The sequence below is a fragment of the Barbatula barbatula genome, assembly GCF_947034865.1.
Source record: "Barbatula barbatula genome assembly, chromosome: 14".
Lineage (NCBI taxonomy): Eukaryota > Metazoa > Chordata > Actinopteri > Cypriniformes > Nemacheilidae > Barbatula > Barbatula barbatula.
The window spans coordinates 5,838,244-5,863,594 of NC_136777.1; the positions used below are offsets into that span (position 1 = coordinate 5,838,244).

Sequence of the window (25,351 nt, forward strand, 5' to 3'; positions counted from 1 at the left end):
CATCAGGCCCGTGTTAGTGCGGCGGCAGATCCTGCTCCATACCAGCTCTATCTGTCGCTCTCACACACAATTCACATGTCCTCGATGGTTCCAGTGTCGCTGTGTCATTCAGACTAACCAGTAACAAGATGAAGTTTATTTTTATTTATTTAGCGGACGCCTTTATCTGAGAGTGCATTCAAGTTTTTATAAAAAGTTTACTTGAAATGTGAACGATTGTTAAGACACGCAACAACCAATGAGATTCAAAAGGTGACATCCGTGAAACCTGTCTGCGACCTTATATGAGCGAAGTGATGTACAGTATTATGTTAACATCCTAACGTGACTAAATATGCTTGTTCTTAGTCATAAACGTATCATTTCGATTTTTAAGACATGTATTAACGTGTGGAAGCCAAAAACTATTCCTTTAATCTTAATAGATTTATTTAGTTTGCCGATGAAGTAACAAAATCGTAAATTAAGATATGCGCGGGTTGAACACATTCTTCAAAATATCTTCTTTGGAAGAAGGAAAGTCATGCAGGTTTGAAATGACAAGATGGGGAGTAAATGATGACTGAATTTTATTTCTGGGTGAACTATCACTATAAACCCTGTCCGGGAAATTGTAAATGTTCTGATATTTTGTCTAGAAAACAGCAACTGAAAACTACAATTCCAAAAGAAAAAGAAAAAACACTGATGGGCAAAGCCAAGACGTTTGCAATGAGGCAGAACCATTATTTGGCTTTTATAAGAGTGGCGGCACAGTTGACCACCCTTTTATTTTATTTGAGAGAGGTGTAGAGTGGCGGTTTCGAGTGAGGCAATTTTTAGACCGAATCTCATTTGCTTTCGCACTCGTTTTTTTCCAGCGCTGGCACTTTATGGGTGGTGTAGCACATTTCAGGAAGTGTCTGGCCCGCAATGCCGCAGCTGCATGGCAGGCTTAATTAGAAGGCACCCTCTGCTGCGTGGAACCTGGAATAGCTGACCTGGACTGCCGGGCCGCTGTTTGCCCAAGACCAGCTCGAATGACTGGGTTTAAGTGTGTTGCTGGAGAATAGGGTATTACCTGGCCGGACGCCCGACCTGCAGTCGCCTTATTGGCACAGGGCACACGAAAGGCAGGGAAGGGGTCAGGAATGAGATGCACGCAGCTGAACAAACAGGTCAAGTAGCTGACAAACACCACAAAGGGTTCAGGGGCTCAGATTAACCCTTGTGAGGGGTTGACCTTTTAAGCAAGAAAGCCGTAAATGTGGCTGAAAATGCACACATGACCTTGTGACCTCAGCCTTTCGAGTCGTATGGCTTTAAGTGTGCAGCCTTACATATTAAAGAGAATAAAGCGACATGGAAAAACACGTTAAAAATGATATACAATTGTCTAATTTTTTTGGGGAACTGAACCCATGATCTAACAAATGAGTTCTTATCTTTTAAGAAATGTATTTATGATGTCCAAAAGCCAAGTTCTCTCTGCTTTAAGATAGAAGGGGCATCTGCCTGTTATTTGTGGCACACAATGTTCTTGTGTGACAGGAGGATGGAGGTACGTGACCGGTTCAGAGTCTTTGGTGGCATTGAGCAGTAGATACCGTACCTGTCTGTAAGCTGGTGTGCATGGAGAGACAGGCCACACAGCTGTGATTCATCCTGACAGGAGAGCTCTGCATGTGCGGACAGCAGGCCGAACGGGGGCACGATGTCAGTCTTTGATCTTTACTCGCGCTGCCGTCTGTTTTGCATTTTAGGTCTCGCTGAGCGCGGGGCATTGGATACACCTTGAATGTCGAGCGGACCCCTGTGCCCTGCCACCTCTTAAAAAGCCGGTATCTCTTTTCAAAGCCGAAGGGTTATAAACTCTCAGTCCCAACCTCAGAAATAGCATTAAGGTGCACACAGCATGACAGTGGCAGTGAACAGGAGGATCGAAATTGAAGAAATATGCTTGTGTTAAAGGGATGGTTTAGCAAAAAATGAAAAATCTTGTATACACCAAAATATTTTGAAGAATGAAGGTAACCAACATTGGCCCCCATTGACTTCCATTATATGGACACAAAACCACTGAGACATTTCTCAAAATATCTTTTGCTTTATGGAAGAAAAAGTTATATACAGTTTCAGACAATATGAGGTCAAAATGATGAATAAATGAGTTGTTTAGATGTAATTCATACTTTTTAATTGCTGTAGGTTCCAGGTTGTGTCTGTGCTCTTCATAAGAGCAGATTTTTTTTATTTTAGTATTATGTTAACAAGCTCTTCCATTTTATCTGAATTATGAACAAAATGCCTTAAAATGTTTTAACTTGAATGTACAGTTACACTGTATAAATGTAAAACATATTGTGTGGGTTTAAGGCGTGTTTCTCTATTGTTGGGCTTTCAGATCTAATCTAATTTCATAAATAATTGATGAAGACTTGACACAGAAAAACATCCTTTAAAAGAAATAAAAAGGTTTTAACTTTAAACACATCAATCTTATACGTAGGCTGTAAAAGAAACCAAACAACAATGTTGTACTGAGCCCATATACAGTGGGGCATTGTATTTGTATTGTACACATCCAATCAATTCGCAGTAAGAAAATCGCGAGCCATGGCCACTAATTTTCTCCTTTAAAATTCTGAAATGTTTCCGAATACGGAAGTAAAAACGATCGCGGGGACTTTAAAGGTAAACTATTTCTTTTAGACACTAGAAGACCTATCTGACAATGAGGCGAAGAGATTCGTGAGCTGTCTTTTCTCCGGCTCCTCTGGATTGCTTCTATTTTCACCCCTGGGTTATTGTCCAGTGTGTAATTTATTTCTAGACTATAAATCTTTGGCAGCCCACAGTTAAGATTATAAGATATGTTGGGAGTGGAGCAGACAGGAGTAAGACAGGGATAGAACTTGTGCTGTCTGTTAGAGCCTCAAAAACAAATGTGATGCTACAAATAGAGCAGTGTTTTTGTCTAGAACTCTACAAGGGCTCATGGGACATGGAGACGAAACGAATGAGAACAGTACCGACAAAAGCATAACAAACAACGGACTGTGGACAACAGATTTCAACAAGGCCAAAAAATAAACAAAACGCAAAATAGCCAAGTGGTATGTGATCCAAACAACTACACCGTGTGTGGAAAGCGGAGCAGAATAAGATCGGGATCTATTTTCAATGCCAGTGTGAATGCTGAACTGGACTTTCCACACTGCTCACAGACAAAGTTACTTAAAGGGATTCGTGTGGTTTTACAATGCAAGTCAATAGGGGCCAATGTTGTTTGGTTACAAGTTCTTATTTCATGTTCAGCAGCAGATAGTTCATTCACCCTCATGTTGTTTCTATGAAAATGTTTTTATTTTTGGGTGAACTATATTAAGGAGCTCCAATTTATTTGAAAGTGAAAAATATTTTTTTACAAGATAAACACACCAGACTGCATCAGAACAAATGAAACCGTTAAGGAAACCACGAATAATCCATAAAAACATTGACAGCTTTACACCATGTCTCAGTTTTATTGAGCATTATAAGAGCAAGAGGTTATTACAAACTGCTGTTGCAAACGTTTACAGACATTTCATAAATGCAAAGTCAGGAAAAACTAAAATAAGCATATATGCATTACATATTTCTATAGTACTGCAAGAGATTTAAATAAAAGCAAAGATCTAAACCTCAATCGCCTTTAACATCAATTCAAATAAACACTACCCCTTGTCAAAAATACCCTCAGCATATTTGATGCAGTGTCACTTTTAAATACATTTTTGACATCCTCTCATTCTTAAGCCATTATTAAATACAGACCTGTTTTATCTGCTTACAAATATATATGCATTCTCAAAGATGGACTAAGAGTTTTTTTAAGCTTGCTTTTTAGAGTCCCCTTTAATCTCCTGAGCACAACACATTACGCATTAGAAAACACAAAGCTGTTCACTTGTTAATGCAGCTCAAGCACAGAAGTGCACTATGCAGCTTTCAAGGGTCAAGTCTAAAAGTATGCAAAAGAAAAGCATACTTGGATTGCTCGTCATGCCCCGTTCAAGGGAAGTGGGCATGTAGTTTGCTTAGTACACTTACAAGCAGTGCAGTTAGTAAAAGTAGTGCACATTAGTAAGACGCTAGGCGAAAGTGCATGTGCATCTAGTCTCGCTGGAATCTCTTACTGCGATTTTAATGCAAACAAACTTGTGGCAAAACCATCAATCATGAACCTGTTTTCAACATAGTGCATATAGTTAGATTTACTAATAGTCCAACTCTTTAACTTAACTCTTATAGCATAATATAAATGAAAAAAGGCGACTCCTGTCATTTTCAAAAGGATTCGATCCAGTAAGCTATTGTGTACGTACTCAACCAGACTTCAAGCACACAAATCTCCAAACCTGAACTTTATTTCGAGTTACTAAACTACCCTTTTTCCTAAAACAAGCATAGTCTTGACTATATATAAGACGTACGTAATAGTAAAACTTATATCGAACGTCAAGTATGAAAACATAAGTAACGTTAATGACACCCTGTTTTAACATCCCATAGCTTATTTACAAAAGAACGGTGCATATTCCGAAGGAAGGACTAGATCGAGTCTGGTCCAGCGCATTCTAGAAGCTGAGAAGTTTCTCGGAAGCCTGCTTAAACCAGAGCAGGGCACTAGTCCTGAAGTGCACTTGGCATGTCCTTCACTGGTGACTTTGGCCCTCCTATCAAGTGACAGTAAAACAGGTGACGGCCTTCGACTGTTACATGAATGGGCAACCAACTGGTTTTATAGGAGAATAGAATAAATAGTCATACTGTAAAAAGATTATACGTGTGCAAGAAGGAAAAGAAGACGAACAATGGAAGTAAAGACGTATTGCAAACATTTTCCCCTTTTATAATTGTGTCCTACAATGACAATGCTATAAAGGTCCTAGTGTTGGCATATTGCTGCAGAAATAGAGTGTGATTTCACACAACTTCAGTCGCTCCCCGTTCCAAGTCGACAAACTCCACCTTCGATTGCCAGCGACTGTCCTGCCACCGCCCCAGGAGGAAGTCTGGATATGCGAGTCTGGCAAACAGAAAGAGAGAGTGTGTTTAGAGTAAGCATGAGTGTGGAGGAGATGCGCGCAGCTGTTGCATGCTGGGAGCAAGGCGTCTTCGATGGAATCAAAAGCAGCTGCCGCCCGCCTCAGGCGCACGCACAGCCGCGCTCTTTGACAGGTTACGATAAGCGGCCCTCGGGGAGCAAATAGAATCAAACAGCTCCCCGTCAGAGCGTGTGGAGAGAGTGACAGTGGAGGTGTTATCCCGGAGCACCCGGGCCACCTGTCACCAGCATCAGCCCTATTGAGATGACACACATATGGCGGCAGTCAGTGGAAAACGGTGACCCCCTTTGGCACGTCCCTGTGTGTCAGTTATGCTTTCATCTGATCCATAACTCACACTCTGTATAAACAACTAGCAAGGGCCAAGACAGGTTATTGATTTCATTGAGTGAGGTAGCGAGTAAGAAAACAAGTTAGAACACCCACACTGTCCACACAGCATTTACTATAGGGGTGTAATGAACGATACACTCAGCTTGCAATGTGTTCATTTAGCAGATGTTTTTATCGGAAGTGACTTAAAGAAGAGGAATACAACAAGAGAGTCATCATAAGAAGGCACAAGCGTAGTGACAAACTTCTGTTGCCGTCAGAATTCAGGATGTCAGTTTCTGGTTTATTTTCGCATCCCCAATGTTGGTATTTCTAAAATGACTAAACATACCTAAACAACCACCGGGGAAAACCACATTTCTGTCAAATGTTAAAAATTGTACTTGCTTTTCCCCAGTCATTGTTCAGGTACATAAAGACTTAAGATATTCCTTATAATGGGCTTGCAGAAAAAGCTTAAAGGGGTGATGTAACGGTGTTTCATGCATTCTGACTTCTTTACGATGTTAAACGTGCTGGCTTCTCATTGTCAAAATAACAAGTTGGACGTATTCCGTAGTATTTCTGTGCTCGATACACTCTCCCAAGGTTCGTATTGGTATCGGAAAGTCTTTTCAGAACATGAAAAAACAAAAAGCTACAACGTTTCTAAGTCCCTTATTAGGCTATTCTCCCAGGAAAGCACACCCACGGCAAGGCGAAAGAAGTAACCTCCCACGCGTCAACCAGCGAGCGATAGGAAGATCCGCTTACCATCAAGATTGACTCTGCTGTGGGCCTGCAGCTGCAGTTTGTTACTCTTGCGATAGTAAGAGAAGTTGAGGTGTGTTTGTTTGTTCATGGCATTTCAGTGATGGATGTTATATAAACAGTGGATATAACGGCAGATTTGCAGTTCGTTTGAAACGGAGCGGTGGAGCGGACCCAGCACTAAAAGTTTGCGCACACGGTAAGAGAAACTAAGTCATATGTCTGTGTTTTGTTGGCAATCGGCGCATACGTGCATAATGTAAACAACACAAACTTATGGTGAATCAATGCGATGACGTATTGTGTGCTCGTGATTTAGTTCCGCCCCCCCACACACCCCCAGGTGGTCAAATTTTTAGGGAAATAATCAAACAGCACTATCAATCTTTTATAAATGTGATCAAACAACATACTCGAAGATACAAAGTATGCACAGATAAAAGCATTTCCTTATACATATCCATGTCCTTTAAACACACAAGCTTCTTTGTGACTACATCCCCCAAGTATTCCAGACTGATGAGAAGTTGCACAATTTAGTAGACATTTCTCTACTTTGTGACAGATTGATTGGTTTACTTCCCGAAAGCTCAAAACATATTTTCCTCTAAAGAATGCATCTAGATTTACGAAGAAAATTGGAGTGGTGCTTGGCTCCGCAAGACTTACCACAACCAAAGGGTGCTGCAAGCAGCGGCCCACCCAACCAAACCCTGCCTTAAGGTGGATAGCTAAGGTTGTTCTTAGAGGATTTTAGCACTTGGGTATGTGGTGTGTTAAGGATTGGCTGTACAATGGGTCAAAATGGCTTGGGTTCCTTCTACTGTATGGGTTTAATGCGTTTTTTACATGTGGTTGGAATTACCACTGCTGTGGATAATTAAGAAAGCAGATAAGACTCAATTCCCTGCGGTAAACCAGAGATTCATTCTGGACCGTATGGACATCAACACTCACCCAAGCATTTAAGCGGTTCGATATAATCAGAAAATGGCTTTGTTTAAGAGACATAACCAAAAATATGCCATTAAAATTCCTTCCTAACTGCCGTGTCAAAAAATCTCAAGCATATGATGTGTTATAGAGCTGAAAACCAGCGTATTCAAACCAAGACTGGGCCGTAGTGTAAAAAGCAGATCTATGACAATAACCGAGCTTTAGCTTTAGCTTTTTAAGTGCCGTCCCTCTTTCTGAAGGCTAAACGGAAAGAAGTGACCAGCAACACCCATTACCCACCAACCAGAACGGGAATAAGGGGACAGAGATGGGAATTTTGAGTTGTGTTCCAATAGTAGTTATGTATGTGGACTTGGGAATGGAGTTGGAAGATTTTAAATCTTGCCATCCTCTCTGGACTTCCAGGCTACTGCAGAGGTTTTTGACTGTGCACCTGGAGACCCACTGTCCTGCATAGTTTTGGGTTGGAGGTGATTTCATAAAGTATTGCTGTATTAAACTGCCAGAAATTTGTGGCAAGTTAACACAAAATCTGTCAAGACGTTTTAATCACATTACGGATGGCAAATAATGCAGGTACAGCGGGCAGGAAATTACCCCGGCAAATTCAATCTCTTCTCACAAACACTTCCTGAAGTGACAACATGAAACGCTTTTAGGAGGTTTAATATCTTAGCACCTTCGTCCGTGCCAAAGACAGCATTTGTCTTACTTCAAAAGTAATTCATTAGTCAAATTTATTTGGCACGTCCAACATGAAAGGCCCTCATACAGGCTACTTAAGCTCTTTTCATACAGAGATCCTGGGAAATACACAGAAAATGTGTCCAGGAATTTGTCCCGGGATCGTTAGATTTTGTTCATTCACACTGCTAGTGATTTTCTGGAATCTGTGCATGCGTTCCACACACATCACGTGAAGATCTCGTAAAGACATGTGACGTTATATACTGCCATGTAAATGTTTTGTGTTGTGAAAATCGGGCTGATCACAGTAAAGGATATTTCTTTCGGGTGTCTTTAGGTGGCTAAACAGCGCGATGTGTTATTATTATTACCTTCATTTATTTAGAGCCTAAAAGACATAAATGATCTCTCTTGTATATTATTCTGTAGCATATACTGCGTTTGACGTCTTTGTCATAAAAAGTCACGTTTTAAAACAAACTGTCATATTGGTAAATGCAGAACAAAGAAGAGCATTGAGGCACAAGAATGCAAGGTAGGCTATAGCCCAACGAGATTAGGCTAAATATAAGATAAATATTAAATATCATATGAAAATAAATAAATGCAAATTGTTCAGCCTTGGTTTGGTGCAAATTTACACAGCCTTAATGAAAAATATAACAGAACGCTGCGAAGTTAAATATTAGCCAGTATATTTGCAACATAGCCGCATTGCAATACCATTGGCAAGGTATAATATATTTTCAGTAATGTGATGTACAAAAATGTGAGTTTAAAAATAAGTTTATTGTTTTTAAAACAAAGTTTGACAAACGTTTAGATTTATTTCGGAATAAGCTCACGCAGATCGAATTAAAAACCCATTAATAAAGCATATCGCACATCATGCATTAAAAACATAAATAAACACTAAGGTTGGTATATGATCATCGTGTATCTATTTTACATGGTATATTATTTACAATGTTTTTGTTGAGAAAAAAAAATCTCATGTAATGAAAGTCGAGCCAGCGTCTGCACAGAAACACACAGGCTTCTCCGCAGAGCATGGCAGGTGCACACAGCCGTGTTTTAAAGGTTGGTAATTGACCAAGTTTATTGAAGGGCTGTGTATTTTCGTGTTAATAGTTTTGATAGAATCAAAATAATTTAGAAGCAGACAACGCGATTCTCGTATCTGAGCTTAAGTTTAGTGATAAGACTATGATTTGTTTCCATAGGCAAATTATTTACAATTTATTGTATATATGCGTGTCATCAGTACACTGCCTTGTGTTCACATAGGGATCTTTCCGGGACTGATCCCGTTAATGTTACTAGGTCTTCCGGAATCCCTTTTCGGATCAATCCGGGATGTGCTTGTGTTCAGCACTCTGGCAATGTTTTGGCAATTTTCTGGGGACAGCGGTCTGTGTGAATGGGGTTTTTGACACTCCAGCATACCGCCCAGCATAGCAACTGTGTAAATAGATACAAAGGTGTGGAGGTAAGAACAAGATTCATCGATGCCGGGAATATGAGCCAAAGCGCTTGAAGGAACAGAAAGCCCCAGCTTCCAGCCAACACAAACCCAAACCCAAACTGACAACAGACTGGACAACGAGTACACTGGCTCCTACGAGAACAGACTGGAGCCTCTGTTCCGAGCACAAATCCAACAAAGGACTATTCTTAAATGGGTTAACGCACACTCCAGATGCGCTCAGAGCTACTAGCGTGAATAGAAACGGTTAAAACGGCACGCAGCTCCGGACTGGGTTTTCTATCTCGCTGAGCTGCCAATCAACTCTCTGCTTTCATCTCATCAAACGCACATACACATACCGCAGTACAATACACGAAGGAATGGAAGGAATGTTTCGGCAATGGTGCAGAAATGAGTTTGTGTCTTTCTGCTACAATCTTTTCTAAAAGTGGTCTGAAGATGCAAGCCGACCAGTCAAAATACCAGGAACTCAATGACACTAACAGCCGTATATTGGAACAGAATGTGATTTGCTTGATGATATCCAGCCATCATGAGCTCTGAATAGAATGGGTCACATCCCACAATCTCTCTCGTGGAGACAGTCATCAGTATCTGATCTTGAAATGTCACTGTAGGAATGTCTTACCCTGGCTTTGCTGTCCTGGGCCGACATGTATCCAACACACATGCTCTCTGTAGTGTGGCTCCACAGAAACTCCACTGCATGCAAACAAAGAGAGAGAGAGAACAATAGTGAGATTCAACTACAGAGCAACTGTTAAATGATGTTTGGAAAGACAGGATGGCATTTCAGCAAAACCTAATCTAAGATTGACATTGTAAAGGTGCGTCTAGCAAAACCTAGCATCATAGCTGATATCAGCTTTGATTGTAAAGTGACTGTGCATTGACTGTTGACTCATTGTAATACTCTGAAGCCAGAACAGACCAGATTTTTGTGCTGTTTGTGAAAGCAGCGAGCTGCCATGTTTATCCCTCAATGTTTAAACAAAAATGCCTGGAAAAGTCATCAGCATCTTTAGACGTTAAGGAAACGAAGTGTGAATAAAACATAGTTCAGGAAACTTTACGAAAGACATTTGAAAACATTTTCAGCATCTCAGTTGACTTTAAAAAGTTATTCTAGACTCGATTATCATTATTATATGTGACTTTGGACAAAACCAGTGTTATGGTTAAATTTTCTTATATACATCTTCTGAAAGCTGATTTATGATTTGTAACACCGTGTCTACACTGGACGCGACAGGCACGTCGCGACATGACAACCTGCTTGTTCTTAATTTAAGAAATGTTTAATTATACTGGGTTATAATCCGTTTCTAATTTATTTTTTTTCATGTCGCGTCCGGATAGGACAATATTTGGCAGAGATCCAACAATTTAAAACTCTGGAATCTGAGGGTGCATAAAAAATAAAAATATTGAGAAATCACTTGTTAAGAAAGTTGTAAATCAGAGATGCTGTAGGATGCCGTTGCTAATGTTTGCAGGTTTGTTTTAACGTTTTCTATTGGCTGTAAAGACATTGTGCAGATTAGATGAACCCGAAATCAAACATTCTAAGCTTTACATAGATACCAAATATAAGTGGGTAATTCACAAAGAGTGGGCAACAGCAAGTTAAGTTTGTAGGCGTGTTTCTGGACATTTTTGTAAGTAATTTTGCTGCATCCACTCAAAAAAAATCTTCATGAAACATGATCTTTACTTAATATCCTGATAATTTGGGGCAAAAAAGAAAATTTGATAATTTTGACCCGTAGTGTGTTATTGGCTATTGCTATAAAAATTCTTGTGCAACTAAAAACTGTTTTAGTGGTCCAGTGTCACATTAAACCTAAAACAGAAACTCTCTCAAAGAGTCTGATTTGTATTTATTTTCAAGATGACAGTTCAACCATGTAACATGCAAACAATAACGTGTGAGGCAAAATCTCTGAACTGGCATAAGCCGTAGCTGGGCTGAGTCAATCTGGCAGACCCACTCAAACAGATTTTGTACATTATTGTGATTTACAAGGTTCCCACACTTTTTACCAATGAAATTCCAAAACTTTTCCAGTCATTTACAAGGCTTTGAAATCACACATGAAAAATGTTTACTGATACTTTTTTTCTGATAGGTATAATCATGTTTTGGCTTCTCAACTTAAAGGGGTAGTTCACCCAAAAATCATTATTCTGTCATCATTTTCTCACCCTCAAGTTGTTCCAAACTTCTAAAGTGTGTTGTGCTGCTGAACACAAATAACCAAACAGGGAAAAAAACGACTAAGGTAGTCAATAGTGCCCCAAGAACTGTTTGGTTACAAACATACTTCCAAATATCTTCTTTTGTGTTCGATAGAACAGAGGGTCAGTAAATGAAAATGACAGAATTTTCCTTTTTTGGGTTAACGATCCACTTAAAAACAGTTAAAACCAGTATAAGATGGTTGGTTGGTTGGTTTTAGATGTTCTCACAGCCTGGTCCTAGCTGGTTTAGCAGGCTGGTTTGAGCAGAGTTTCAACAATGTTTGGCTGGCCATTAGTCTGGTTTAAGCTGGGGGGTTGCTTCGCACAGAGAAGTTTATTGCAGTACACAGTGACGTTTTGTCACCATAGTGTTGTGTTGTTTTGAACAGAAGAGCACATACCGAGCAAAGCCTTGATGTCTTCAGAATTCTGTGCTTCTCCACACGTGCAGCACCTCAGAACGATCACCCCACCAAGAACACAGTCCTCGCCGGCCAGGAACGGCGAGCCTTCGGCAGACAAACAAAAACGAGCCAAACTCATTTCAACCTTGACCCTTTTTCCACTACAACCAGATTGGCTTTCCACTACAAATCAGTCTATATCTCAAGCATACAGGAAAGTGCATTAGAGACATCTAAGAAAGTCCAGTGATCCTGTGAATGATTTGTTAGTGCTGAGTTCTGGGACGTTAATGAAATGAGGCTTTACATTTCCTTGCTTTCCCTGCCAACATAAACGACTGAAAACAATTATTATTTTCAAAGCTTTTGTTTTATTAACCGTTTGAGAAAAATTTGGAGCGAATCAACTTTTGGCTCTTTAATAGGTTAATGGTGGAAGACGTAATTTCTGTAACCCCACATGGAGCCGTGATAAAGGGAGCGTTGAGAAAGCAGGCTGGAAAGAAGCAAACATTCACAGTTTTCCACAGAGGAAAAAAGCAGCATTATAGGCTTCAAGCTCATTGCAATGATCACATCTCAAAGCCAAACTAGCACTCGACGCAGATAAGGTCAATGTGGAGGTTTAATATTACCTCAGAAAGGTGTTCGGCTCCAATAAAGCCACATAATGCTGTACGAGGAGAACAAGGCTCTTATTTATGACATTTTCAATTGTGTTGGTTTAAACACCATACTAAGGTATCTTACAACATGGTTCTATTAGTTTTCTTAAAAAAATTTTTTTCCATAAAAGATCATATTTGGGGGGAAATGTGCTCCATTCATTGTAAAAATGTTTACTGACTAAGGTTTACAACATTAAAACACATTTAAAAAATGGAAAATAAGAAAAAAAGGCCTTAAATATCTGGCGTGCAACAAAAATATTAAGGTCACAGGCCAAAACCAACAAATTCCCACATGCACAGTGCGTGTTATATTTAATATGAAATCCAAGCGGTCACCCAGCTTCACGAGACCAGAAAGACAAAACAACCGAGCAGCGCTTCTGAACATAAAAGACCACTGACATCTTCAAATACGATGTCAACAGAGTATTTACCAAATCTGAAAATAACTGTGGCCACACAAATATGATTTAACCAAAAACTTGTGGAGCACGTTTAAAAGAATGCCATTGATCCCTGAATCCGAACAAACAAACCAAAAAAAAAAGATTTGCGGCAGTCTGATTTTTGTAGTGCTCATTTCCAGTCAAGCAAGTTGTTAATGATTTTGTTGTTTAGTGTTTAGTTTAGCGTTCCTCTTACTCATACCACGGTGAAGCGATGTAAGAGAGAAAGGGAGTGTGTGTGTGTGTGTGTGTGAAAGTCACTCACTGATGAATTTATTTTGCATAGCCTCCAGTAGAGCCTGGTGTGCGTTCTCAGACTGCATGGCAGTCGAACATTCTCTGGCCAAAATGGTGCGAATCAGGTGCTCTCCAGAGCCTGCAATAGTACAGACAAGCAAAACATTCCTAAATCCCACAATTATATATATATATATATATACACAGCCATGGAAAAAATTGAGAGACCATTCCAAATGTTTATTTAATCAGCATTTATAGATTTATTGTGGCCATTTCAGTCCAGTGTGTTGAATTTCATTAAAATCAAACCTCAGGAGTGACATAAAGTCATCCAACAGCAATGTGAAAGACTACCAGCATGAAAACTGTCGAGGTTATCATAAAAATGTTACTTTTCCTAAATGCATGTACAAATATTACTGTTGTATTGCCTAAAAGTAAACATGAGCTTGTTTTCTTTGCAGTATTTGAGGTCTGAAAAATTACAAAACATATTTTCTGTTATTTTGACCCGTTTCTCTAGTGTTCTTTTTCGGCAAATGCAAACAGAAAAAGGACATTGTTATTGGAAATATAGTTAATAGTTCACAGAATTAATAAAAAATTAAAATTTTACCCAAAACACATACCTATAAATAGTTAATCTCTTATTAAAAATCGATTTTATTCCACAATTGTATATATATATATTTATATATATATATATGTGTGATATATTTTTAACAAAAACAGCATTGCTTAAGAAAAAAAACAATTAGATATCAAATACAGTGACATTTGATAAAAGCAAACAATATGTTGAGCACAAATTATGCTAGAGAACCACAGCTTACTCTCTTTTCTCTCGATTTTAGGTGGTTAGTGAATGCCTTATTTTTGTAAATCATTCATTCTTAATGAATTTTTACAGTTTGTGACTGAACAACATCTATCACACAATTTCACTGCAGTAACTCTTTACGAGAAGGTCCTTTATGCAAGCGCGCCTCAGAAAAACAAGCATCTAGCAACACAGAGCGTCTCAAATGACAGCAAGACTGCGAGACTCCGTGCCTATATGACACAGAGCGCTTCTGAGAACAGATTTCCACATTGGTACAGAGAACAAGCCCAGTCACTCAAGAGCAGCTTTGCAATGCTGAACTATGTCCCTTTGGAGTGAATGATCCACCTGAAAGACAGGTGCAGGCCTGCCGCCTCCTTTACAAACAAGGCGTGATGAAATTAAAGATCTTTCTGAGGTTTTCAAGGGCGCTGATGTTTTGATAACAGAAAGAAAAGCAGGGATTATAAATCCTGTAAAATGAAAGGTCTGTGTCCACGCTTGTTCGTATTTTTATATAAACTACGAAAAAAACCTTGGCAGCTTTGTTATTTATTATTCAATGGCCTGAAATGTATAAATAATCATAACATTAAATGAAAAGACTGTAACCCATTTCAGACTATGTGACTGGCAGCAGGTGTCTTTGAATGGAAACGTTAAATATAAAAATAGTTCATATCTTACTGTCAAAAAAAGAACAGCCAGTTACAGACTCTTTCCTTTCAAAGGCAAACGTCGACGGCAGCCAGTTTTGAAAAGAAAAAAGAAGGGGGTGTTAAGAAATGCCTTAAACACAAAAAGTCTGGCAGCAAATCGACCCCCCAAAAAAACCCAAAGTCTTAAGAAAATAGCCGTGTTGTTTCTGTAAACACAAAAGTGGGTCTCGTAAAATATCAGGTAACTACAACAAAGCTCTGTGCAGGTTTGTTGCCATGAAAACGAGATGCTAATTTCTTTTCTTTTCGTCTTTTTTGTATTTCAAACAAGTGAGCGAACAAACGTCTGGCTCCACTGTTGGCTCGCTGTTTTCAGGTTACCGTAAACCCTACGTTCTCTTGAGAGAAATAGATGTTATTGGCAACATTACCGCAAGTTAACAGTTAATTTAACAGGCAAACAGTGCCATGATAATGCAAAGTCTATTTCCAGTGGAAAGTAAATAAAAACAAAACCAGAGACGGCATGAAAAGGCCACGAAAGGAAACAACACAGACTAGCCGGTCGCCCTTTACCACAGCAAATGCACAGGGCGCGACGGAGTTGACAAGAGCACCCGCGCACAAGCAGAAGGAGAACGCAAACTCCGCGTGTCAGTATGAAGCCAGAGTGATTGTTTTTCTCTTTTGATAGGAACGCCTTTTATGTTGGGAAATGAAAAGCAGGTGCGCCGCTCGAGCGCACATTCGAACGGGCCGTCCTCGCAGTCATGCGCTTTCAATTTTGAGGAACATGAAAGAGAAACACATGCTGAAATGGCCATGGGGGGAGAAGGTGATAAAATGTGCGATTCTGCTTTTGTTTTCAGAATGGCGGACGATCAAAAAACAAAGAGGCACAATACACGACGCGGGTTTCGTGCTTGTTGCATGCGAGTTGTAAAGTAAAATGTCAACAGGGAGCACACATGTAAAACAGCGCTCTTAATATTTCAGAGCTGTTGAACCGTGCGATTGAGGAAAATGTCACGGAAATTTGAAATTATGTTTTGCATTTGAAAACGGCAGCCAATTTATAGGCGTATTACAACAAAAATATGACAAAATCTCCTACTTAATTATCATTTACTGATATAAAAAATGAGTGAAAAATAAATTATTACCCCAACACAAAAGTTGGAAAAATATGTTACTATAACGCAATACAACATGTAATGCAACGTGTATAGCACAATGCATAATAAACAACAAATTCTTTCAAAGAACAAGTGCGGTCAACAACAAAAACAACAGTTTTTGTTTTACTATTGAAAGTCATACATGCTGCACCCCTGTGCAACATGCCAAGTCTGAATGAACCACAGTCTCTCTCAACCGGGCCAGGTGTGCATTCACTAAAGAGATCGGGCCGGGCCAAAGGTGCTTTCACACCGAGGTGCCGTGGGCCACTGGTATGGATGTGACACGAAAAAATATGGCCTTCATCTTTCTGGAAGTTAAGCAAGTGATTACGGCACAGGGAAACATATTAATAGCGTCTACGGTTCGACCAATCAAAGCAGAGTTTTTTACAAGGTGTCTGGTTGTTAAAGCAACATCGCTGCCTTGTGAAAAATTACAATAAAGTTACAGGTGCAGTTATGCCTGAAAAGTGCTTCACACCGTGTCGTGGTTATGAGCTGAGCAAGTGCACATTTGTGACACCTGATATAATTCACTCCAGTTGTTGAAAAGGAATTAAACCAAGGTACTGAATTCTACTCGCCCCGATGTCCACATATTCATTTTCAAAAAGCTTGTATGCACATCAAAAGAAATGTGGCGCATCCACCCAAACAGACTTTTCCTTTTCTTTAATCTTGACCTGTAGCTCCCTTTATTCAAACCCGATTGTCTCATCCTCTTCCGTGTCTATCCAGGAATAACAAGCTGTCTTTTATCATTACTGCTTTCAGAAATCCAGACATGCTCGTTCGGCACAAAGGACAAGTGCACTTGTATTTGTGTATAGACGGTGAATCATGTCTGTGGTTTATTGACCTGGGCACAGACAATATAAAATAGGAAAGCTATTTTGATTAATGTGACAGAATGCATTAGTTTAAAAATGTAAAGCATAGGGCCTTGGGTGCCGTTTAAGGCAGAAATACCAAGCAAGAAATGAAATGACTTGAAAGTGTCTGGCTAAATATTGGGGTGACAGTTCAACCCTGAAAAGGAAAATGATTTTATCGTTTACTCAACCTCTTGTCATTTCAAACCTTTATGACTTTTTTTCTTTCGCAGAACACATAATAAAGATATTTTGAAGAATGCTGCTAACTGGCACCTATTCCCTTCCATTGGTCTTGTGTCTATACAATAGACGTGAATGGGTGCCAGAAACTACAGCTTGACGTGTGGTTTTAATCACATAGTAAGAATTATAGTCATATAGACTTGTGTTTTTAATACCTGAGGTACTCGCAGCTGTAGAGTAAAGACTGACATCACGGGCGTTTTCAGCCCAGCAGCCACACCCATAATGAGCGGCCTGAGAGACACAAAAAAACATGTCAGAATCACAAAATATCCAATACATTTATAGATTTTAACATTCATTTCAGATTAGATGGTTTACACCTGCTTGTAAAGTATTTTCTACCGAAAACAAAGGCCTATTCACACCAAGAGTGACACAACAACAACCTGACAAATGATTTTTCCACCAAAACTATTTACACGGTGTGATGCAAATTGTCTCTGCAGAGAAATTTGCATATGATGTCACACTCCTGGAATGGAACAATAGACGTAAAACATTGTAATAGATTGGCCTCTGCTGACCACTGTGACAAATTGCTGTTATTTTGGTAATGGTGGTGTGTTGGGTCATCACTTGATGTCCAATGTAAAGTCCAGATAAGAACATCAGCCAGGCAAGGCTTTAAATAGCGTGATTAGAAAGTGCCAGCGCCAAGAGTTACCTGTCCTACCCGGCCCGGGTGTTTCATTGCCAGTCCCCCGCTGGATACGGCAGCCGCCACATTCCCCTCGTGATCCACCACTACCGCCCCAACCGTGTCCAGACAAGCTGAATGGTTCTCCTCACCTTCCACCATGATGTCTGCAACACGCTCCAAGCAGCGAAAATCGTTCCCCTGAACACGAAATTGCTGTTCAATTACAATTTCCGATTGCACAAAAAGATATTAAACAGTGCTTTGAGTTTCTGCACTCTAACATCCTGACTTCATTTATATATGTACTCTTTTAAAGTGTCAATGTATCTTCATGCTTAACCGTGGGCCAAGAAAGATGAACAAAGAAGTTGTAGTTTCTGGCAGCATCACAAAGGCATGTTTCCAGAACTCATGCTAAAGTGAAACACAGACTGAACGCTGTTTTTTTTCTTTTGATGGAGTCCATGCAGTCTGCTTCAAGACCCAGCTGGCTACCACAACCAAACATGAACATTCTCACAAACCTGAGAAATGAAATATACTTTGCTTTCTAACTTAAGCAAATAAACTCCAATTGTGGCTCATTATCTATCAGCGTCTGACGAACGATCCTAGCGCTGTCATTTACAATGTCTAAAGTGGTCATGTGAAAGGACTGTTTTCATTGGCTGATTGCTGTGTACTTTGGAAGTTGATGTGGTCTGAAAAAAGCACAGAGCGACTTGATAAATTTGCCATTCCATGGAAACTGCGGCAGGAACGTGATGATTTTCATTTATAATTCATTTTTCCCATGAAAACGGAGTCATTACTGGAGCTCAGATCTTCAGACCCCGACTGATTGTTACATGAAATAACTTTCTAAAACATCAGACTAAAACAGATTTATCAGCAATAATTTGACAAATTCTACCCCGGCACAACTCCTGCCTGCAGACCTTATAAAAAAAGACCATCAATTTTCCTCTCCTTTGTGGGTAGCTGTTTGTACAACCTTTACGTCTTAAAAATAAGTCCACTTTGTCTTCGTCTGGGTTTGTGATGAAAACACGTTGGTATTGGGGGAACTTAGAAACTTTTTAACCCAACTAGAAAAAAGTTTTGAACAATAATTTTTAGGGCTGTAGTCAACCAAAGAAATGCTTAGTCGACCAAAGTCCTGTCCTGCGCAGCGATCAGTCGACTAAAAAAAAAAAAAAAAAAAAAAAAAAGACGCGATGTTTTGCATTTTGATTGAACATTTATTAAACAATCGTCATAGAACATTTATAAAACAACAACGAAAAGACATCAATAATACATACAACTATAATAATAATACAATTCTTTGAAAATTAAGTGATTTTTTTTAAATAGCCGAAATTAAAGTATTTAAAGTTGGGGATGAAACATAGGCTAAAAAAAATAGGCAACTGGTCGACCAATGAGAATGTCAGTCGACCAAGACGGCATCGAACGATTAGTCGACTAAACGACTAAAGTTGACAGCCCTAATAATTTTCCACGAAATCAAAAAGTTGAATCTGTAACGTCTTGACGTTGAGATGAACATTAAAAAGGGCACCAAACGTTAAAACAAATAAAATAACAGAGTTTACAGAGGGATCTGTCAAGCACATTAAACCTGTTAAAAATGAGCAAGATCCAAAAAACTCATGGCCTCCAGACAAGCGACACAAATGCATTTCATCCCCAGTATAACAATAAATATACCACATATCAAACAAACCACAAGCCACTTGAGAGGAGACTGGGGGATGTGTTGTTATCTTAATTACCATTTAATGCATAGCTTTGGAGCGAAGAGTTTATTGAACCGGACTGCATTTAGAAACAAGGACGCAACGTGGCTCCCTACAGGCAAAGATCATTCACGTAGACAGAACCAAAAGGAATCATTTACATTAAACTGATACTATCTTCAAAACAAGCCATACAAGCTTCTAACTCCAAATATGAACGGCATATACTCTCAACCCCAATGTTTTTGTCGAATAACATTTTCGCCCAAATTTTCCCTGGGAATTTCAGACATTGTAATTTGCAGTTAATGACCCACAAGTGACCCACGTTTCGGGTTCTCTTCGAGACCACACAGACGTCACACCGAACTCTCCACTGACAGTTCGGTACTGGAACCGATTTTCCCTCGACACCTGCATTCCATGTGTACCTGTCAAATCGCTTCCTTGAAAAGCGATCACAAAGTATGAGAGATTCAGCGTGTTCTAGCACATTACGGGAAAGAATTCGCCCCCCGAAATAACTTCAAGATGTGGGCGAGGGAGATCAGGCAGCAGGGCGGTTTTGGTGCTGAAACGCTGTGGACTCTCAAATCACAGCGCTGCTTCAACAATCGTCTTAAATCTCTTTCACGAAGCCTCAAATCCAACCTCAAATGAACCTGTGATGTTTGGTTACATAAAAGCGGAGAAACAAACCATCTCTCAAATCAATGATGTCGCTGAAAACACATTGACGTAAACATGGTAAGCGTGGCCAACGTCAATATCAGTTCAGCAAGAGGTACAAGAGCTCATGAGAACCGTGTCACCTCGGTCAAATTCCTTAATGCGTGATGCCATGTCAGCAGTGCGTATTTGCGTGTTTCCTGTGATCGTGAGTAATTAAGGTCCCACGTTCCTCTTCAAGGTCGTCATTACCCGATGGGTTTCCTCCTCTGGGTATGTGGTGGTTTTGAATTAAAGGACTGAACAGATGCAAATCCTGTTATCAGTCCAGTAATAATGTCAGAGCGAATGCCTCTGCTGCGCCGTGTTTAGGCCTAATTAAACGTGTTGAACTCAATGGAAGGGTGGAAACCTATAGATCACGGCACATTTATAGGAAACACTTAAGGAGGTCTTTCTCTTTTTTTTGTAACGCCCAAAAAACACATTCTTTGCTTTACAGAAAACCCCCCAAAATTTTTTTTCTGCTAGCCAGATGCATTGCAGTAAATCAAGCGATAACATATCATAGATTAATTTATTGATATTTTACACATTCACTCACGCGTCCACTTGATTGTCGTCTTCTCTTTGTCTCCACCTGCTCCGCAAGCTCCATCTTCCTCTTGTTCCTTTTGTAGGCCGACAAACTGAACTCTGCAGATAAAGCCATGACAGATATTACTCCACTAGTCTGACTTCGATCTAAAACAAACATTGTGTTTGCTTGAGTCATGACCCACTGAGGCCGACTCATGTGGTCTTATATAAAAAAAACAGTCATTTAACACGTTGTCCGTTACATTCTCAACAAAATAATTGATCATCATTTAATCTTCAACTTCATTTTATCCATTTTGAAATGCAACTAGATATTTTGGGTCAGTTTAATAATTTAAATGAAAGTGCCAATTTGATTTACCTTTAAAATATAAAGAGTAAATATTTCCTACTTTGATTTATAGAGTGTCCAACAACAAGTTTACATACATACACGGTGTTAAAACACCTTCATTTTCTATCAATAGGCAGGTATTATTACCTCAATTCATGACTGACTCTCAAACGATTCTTCTCCCTCTTTTCTGTCGGCCTACCCTGATCTGATTGGTCAGATAGTCTAGTCTGCTGTGATTGGTCTACCGCGTACAGTGTCGCAAATGGAAGGTAGGCGGGCATGACACACGGAGTGACGCAAATCTGACCCGGGACTGAAACTAGAACGACAGACGAGTTTGCAGGATTCAGAGTCTATTCCTCTTTTCCCAAGCCAATAAATTTGGTATTCGTTCACGTTCGGCTTAACAACTTGGCAGACTGCTTACATTCACACACATCAACATTACACACTGCATGAAATTTATTTTTATGGACATTGCAATAGTAATTTTTTAAGGGCGAGTTCATTTTTGTATGGTCTTTTGGTCCGGATGTGGACCACCGGAATGTAGTCCTGATTCGCCTGGTAAATCATTTACCCACCTTCTTGTCATTTCAAACCTGAATGACTTTCTGTCTTCCGCAGAACACAAATGAAAATATTCTGATGAAAGTTGGTAACCAAACACCACTGGCACCCTTTGACTTCTATTGTATTCACACAAAACCAGAGCAATTGAATGGGGGCCTGCTAGTTACCAACATTCTTCAAAATATGTTCTGTGTTCTACGGAAGAAAGAACGTTTTTGGGGGTAAACTATCACTTTAAGCCATTTAGCAGAATTGAATGCAATACAATAAGTGAAATTTTTATTCATCTATAATTTTTGGCCAAATGAGAGCACATGTATTCATACCAATCATTGATGAATGAAACTCGTATGTGCCACGTTAAGCCTTACAACTGTGATTGAGGCAATGGTTTTGATGAAACCTTTACAATATAAGCAAAACTAGGTATCAGGTTACTTCCTGTCTAATGTATTTTAGTGAGAGCTGAAAATAATTGGTGGGACTTCAATTGTAAGACAATGAAAGACAGATTTACATTTCATAAATGAACTCAAATGCTTGCTACAAACAACTGCAATAATAGGTTGAACATATGCAGGCAAGAAAAAAAAGAATCACAGTTTACAAACATTACAAAGACATTATTAGCCACATGATGAAAGCATTGCGTATTATATAATAGTCCATTTAGATTTTTTTTTAAAGTCTAGAGCGCAAAATAAAATACATTAAGTCTAAATAGAGTATGAGGTTCAGACCGAATTAATTGCAGAAGTTTAATACTTACGGTTAGGGTTTTATAAAATAAAACGTCTATACAGTCTTGCCTTGCCTTGCCTTGCAAGCACTGTAATTTATCTCAAGACTGCCAAGTTAACATTTAACTAGGCTTAATGAAGAAATACAATTGCTGGCCGGGGAATGCAGGACGAAAATATCTTAAACAGATTAAACCTTTGTCACACACCAAAATTGATTCCACATCTGTGTGCTTAAACAAATGTTGGTCCATCGTGCAGTTTAATCTTCATTTAACTTTGAGATTATTAAGATTATTATGCAAACATTGTCGTCTTGCTGTCATTTTCAAGTACAACGCAACAACAAGAAATGCTTTGCAACAGCAAAATTTTGTCCATCTTTAAGATCTGCATAAAAATTGCCCTGCCTTTTTCATTGTTATGTGAGTTTGGCAGCAGAAATACAAACCACGTGAAAACAAAAACTCCTATTTTAGTATTTAAAAAATAAGAGAATATATTTTAGTTATATATAATGAATCTATTCCTTTAATTATTAGCTATTAAACGTACAATAATTGATTAAATTTACATTAATAATTTAAGAAATTCTTAAAAAACCAGCACATTACGGGCAGTCTGAAACTATTGTTTAACAGGTTGAAACATCACCGCTGGACTCCAACAAAACCTTTTATTACATTATATGGGAGAATAAATTGCAAGCTTCTTCAATAAAGGAATTTGGATGTCAGTCTCACCTTACACATCCAAATAAAAGGGGAGGGAATTCTGTGGCTTACATAAAACCCTTTTAGACCAATAAAAAAAGTCTAAAGGGTCTCCCTGCAATGTGCCGTTTCTTACTGAAATACAAGAGCCTTTCAAGACCTGATGTCTCTTACCTCAAATCTGGCATTCAAATGTGTTCTTAAACTTCTTGGCTTAATTTTTTAATAACAGTAAAGTGTTAACAATTTTCAGTAATTCAGAAGAATTTTCGGCAAAAACCTTCCAGATTTCTATTAACAGATAGAGACCATTGAAGGAACGCATACAGAAGTCAGTCTATAGAAGAGTGTGGGTGGTCTGATACTCACTGGTGGTCATCTTATCTGTCAGGCATGCTGGGATACCGTGGCTGATCGCCCATTGTTCTGCTCCTTTGCCCACTAAGAAACTGACAAAGAAAAGGAAGAGCAGAAGGGTGATTTCATTACATTACAAACCTTCGGATTCAGGGCTCCAGTTATACGTTCAACGAAGGCATTTAAGCCATGTTTTAAAAAAGCTGAACAAAACATATTTTAAACCCGAACTTCTATTCTGAAGCATTTTTGAAAATATTGGTACCAATATTATTTGTTCCATGAAGTCATTTCACATGCAATGTCACACGCAGAAATAGTCGAGCTCACCAGGGAGGGATCCTGCCAGCTGAGAGTTTTCCTTTCTGAGCTTCACTCAATAGTCTTCTGGCTACCAGCACAGGGTTCTTGATTCCTAATGAAAACGTGAACATTAGTATTATTTTGCTTTCAAATACAAAATTCAGCATTTGCCTTCCTCATACATTTTGTTATCAAAGGATGGTGTGGTGTTCTTTTTACAGAAAAATCTAAATAGTACCCACAATGCTGCATTAAAGGAATAGTTCATCTTCAAGATGAAGATTCTGTCATCATTTTACTAACCCTGTCGTTATTTTAAATCTGTGTGATTTTCTTTCTTCTGCAAAACACACATTTTTTTTTATTTTGAAATATGTTGGTAACTAAAATCCATTGCCCATTCACTTCCACTGTATGGACACAGTCAATGGGGACCAACGGATTTCTGTTACCAACATTTGTCAAAATATCTTCTTTTGTGTTCTGTAGAAGAAAGTGGTACAAGTTTGAAATGACGAGAGGTTGGGTAAATTATGACAGAATTTTCATTTTGAAGGTTTATTATTCCTTTAATATCAAATCTGAAATAAGTTAAACTATTTTATATCGATGGGAAGAAAAAGGGTCTACGTACATCGGATGTGATAAATTTTGTACTGTTTTCAGTCAAAATGAACAAAGAAAGCAGCTCATGGTCTTAAAATGGTTTTCATAAGAAGCTATATGTTTAAATGTCTGAAATTAATTTTATAGACAAAAAAATAACTGTGCAAGGATAAAATAGTATTTAATAGAAATTGACTACATGATGAAAAACGAACAGTCAATAAAAGCATAGATATAGATGGGATGTCCTTTAATATTGTTGAAAAAACATTTTGGGCTGAAACCCAAGAAGTTGCTTAAGAAAATGGCAAGAGAACATTTCTGCAAATTTTAGGCAGATAAATGTTAAGAGTATAAATTATGACAAGCTTTTTTGTTTTTGTTTTGTTTTAATGGAAACATAATCCTCATTATTCCCTTTGTGTAACTGTACAGTTTGGATGAGCTTACTGTTTTTCTAAAATGTAAAGTGCTCAAGTTGCTGAGTAAGTGTCCAAAGACTTTTGACCGGTAATGTAGCTTTCTTTTTTAATAGAACCCACCGCTCAAAGCACCAACAGCTCCATAATTTAATGATTTGCCATCCATGATGCTGGCATCACACTCGATCTCACCCGAAATGTTCAGGTTGGAACCGGTACCCGCATTGGTGAATGGGGAGTCCTGTAGATAAATATCAATATTTTCTTTTAGGAAAAAGGAAAACCACACAGAAAATCTGCTAAAATCAAATTTGTGTACTTTTTGTATAAAAAATCTTTGACTTCTGTCAGCTTCGAAAAACTACAAATAAGATATGTTTGAGTTTTTGTAAACATTGCTGGCTGCTAGTTTGTCTGAGCTTTGGACATGACTACCTATATGTTCACACAATGGCAGACAGGGAGCAGGGTGGAATGGAGCGGTCCCTACTGAATTAGAATGAACTTGAAAACCACAGCTGTGATGCTGTGATCTGCCATCACCTCTAGCTCTA

At 38.9% G+C, this 25,351-nt stretch overlaps 1 protein-coding gene across 3 annotated transcripts in view; it reads right to left on the reverse strand.

Annotated features, from left to right (window-relative positions):
- Window positions 1-3,464: 3,464 nt before the first annotated feature.
- Window positions 3,465-25,351, reverse strand: part of tasp1 (taspase, threonine aspartase, 1) — a 28,452-nt gene continuing 6,565 nt past the window's right edge. For all 3 annotated transcript variants that reach the window (XM_079473189.1, XM_079473188.1, XM_079473187.1), the window contains 11 exons: window positions 25,341-25,351; window positions 24,918-25,038; window positions 23,797-23,881; window positions 23,479-23,558; window positions 20,751-20,842; window positions 17,760-17,933; window positions 17,248-17,326; window positions 13,337-13,447; window positions 11,952-12,059; window positions 9,938-10,011; window positions 3,465-5,053 (listed from right to left, as the gene is read on the reverse strand). The exon at window positions 25,341-25,351 is cut by the window's right edge and continues 58 nt beyond it. In XM_079473189.1, coding sequence (XP_079329315.1) covers window positions 4,961-5,053; window positions 9,938-10,011; window positions 11,952-12,059; window positions 13,337-13,447; window positions 17,248-17,326; window positions 17,760-17,933; window positions 20,751-20,842; window positions 23,479-23,558; window positions 23,797-23,881; window positions 24,918-25,038; window positions 25,341-25,351 — 1,028 coding nt within the window. In that variant the 3' untranslated portion in view covers window positions 3,465-4,960. The remainder of the gene's footprint in view (window positions 5,054-9,937; window positions 10,012-11,951; window positions 12,060-13,336; window positions 13,448-17,247; window positions 17,327-17,759; window positions 17,934-20,750; window positions 20,843-23,478; window positions 23,559-23,796; window positions 23,882-24,917; window positions 25,039-25,340) is intronic.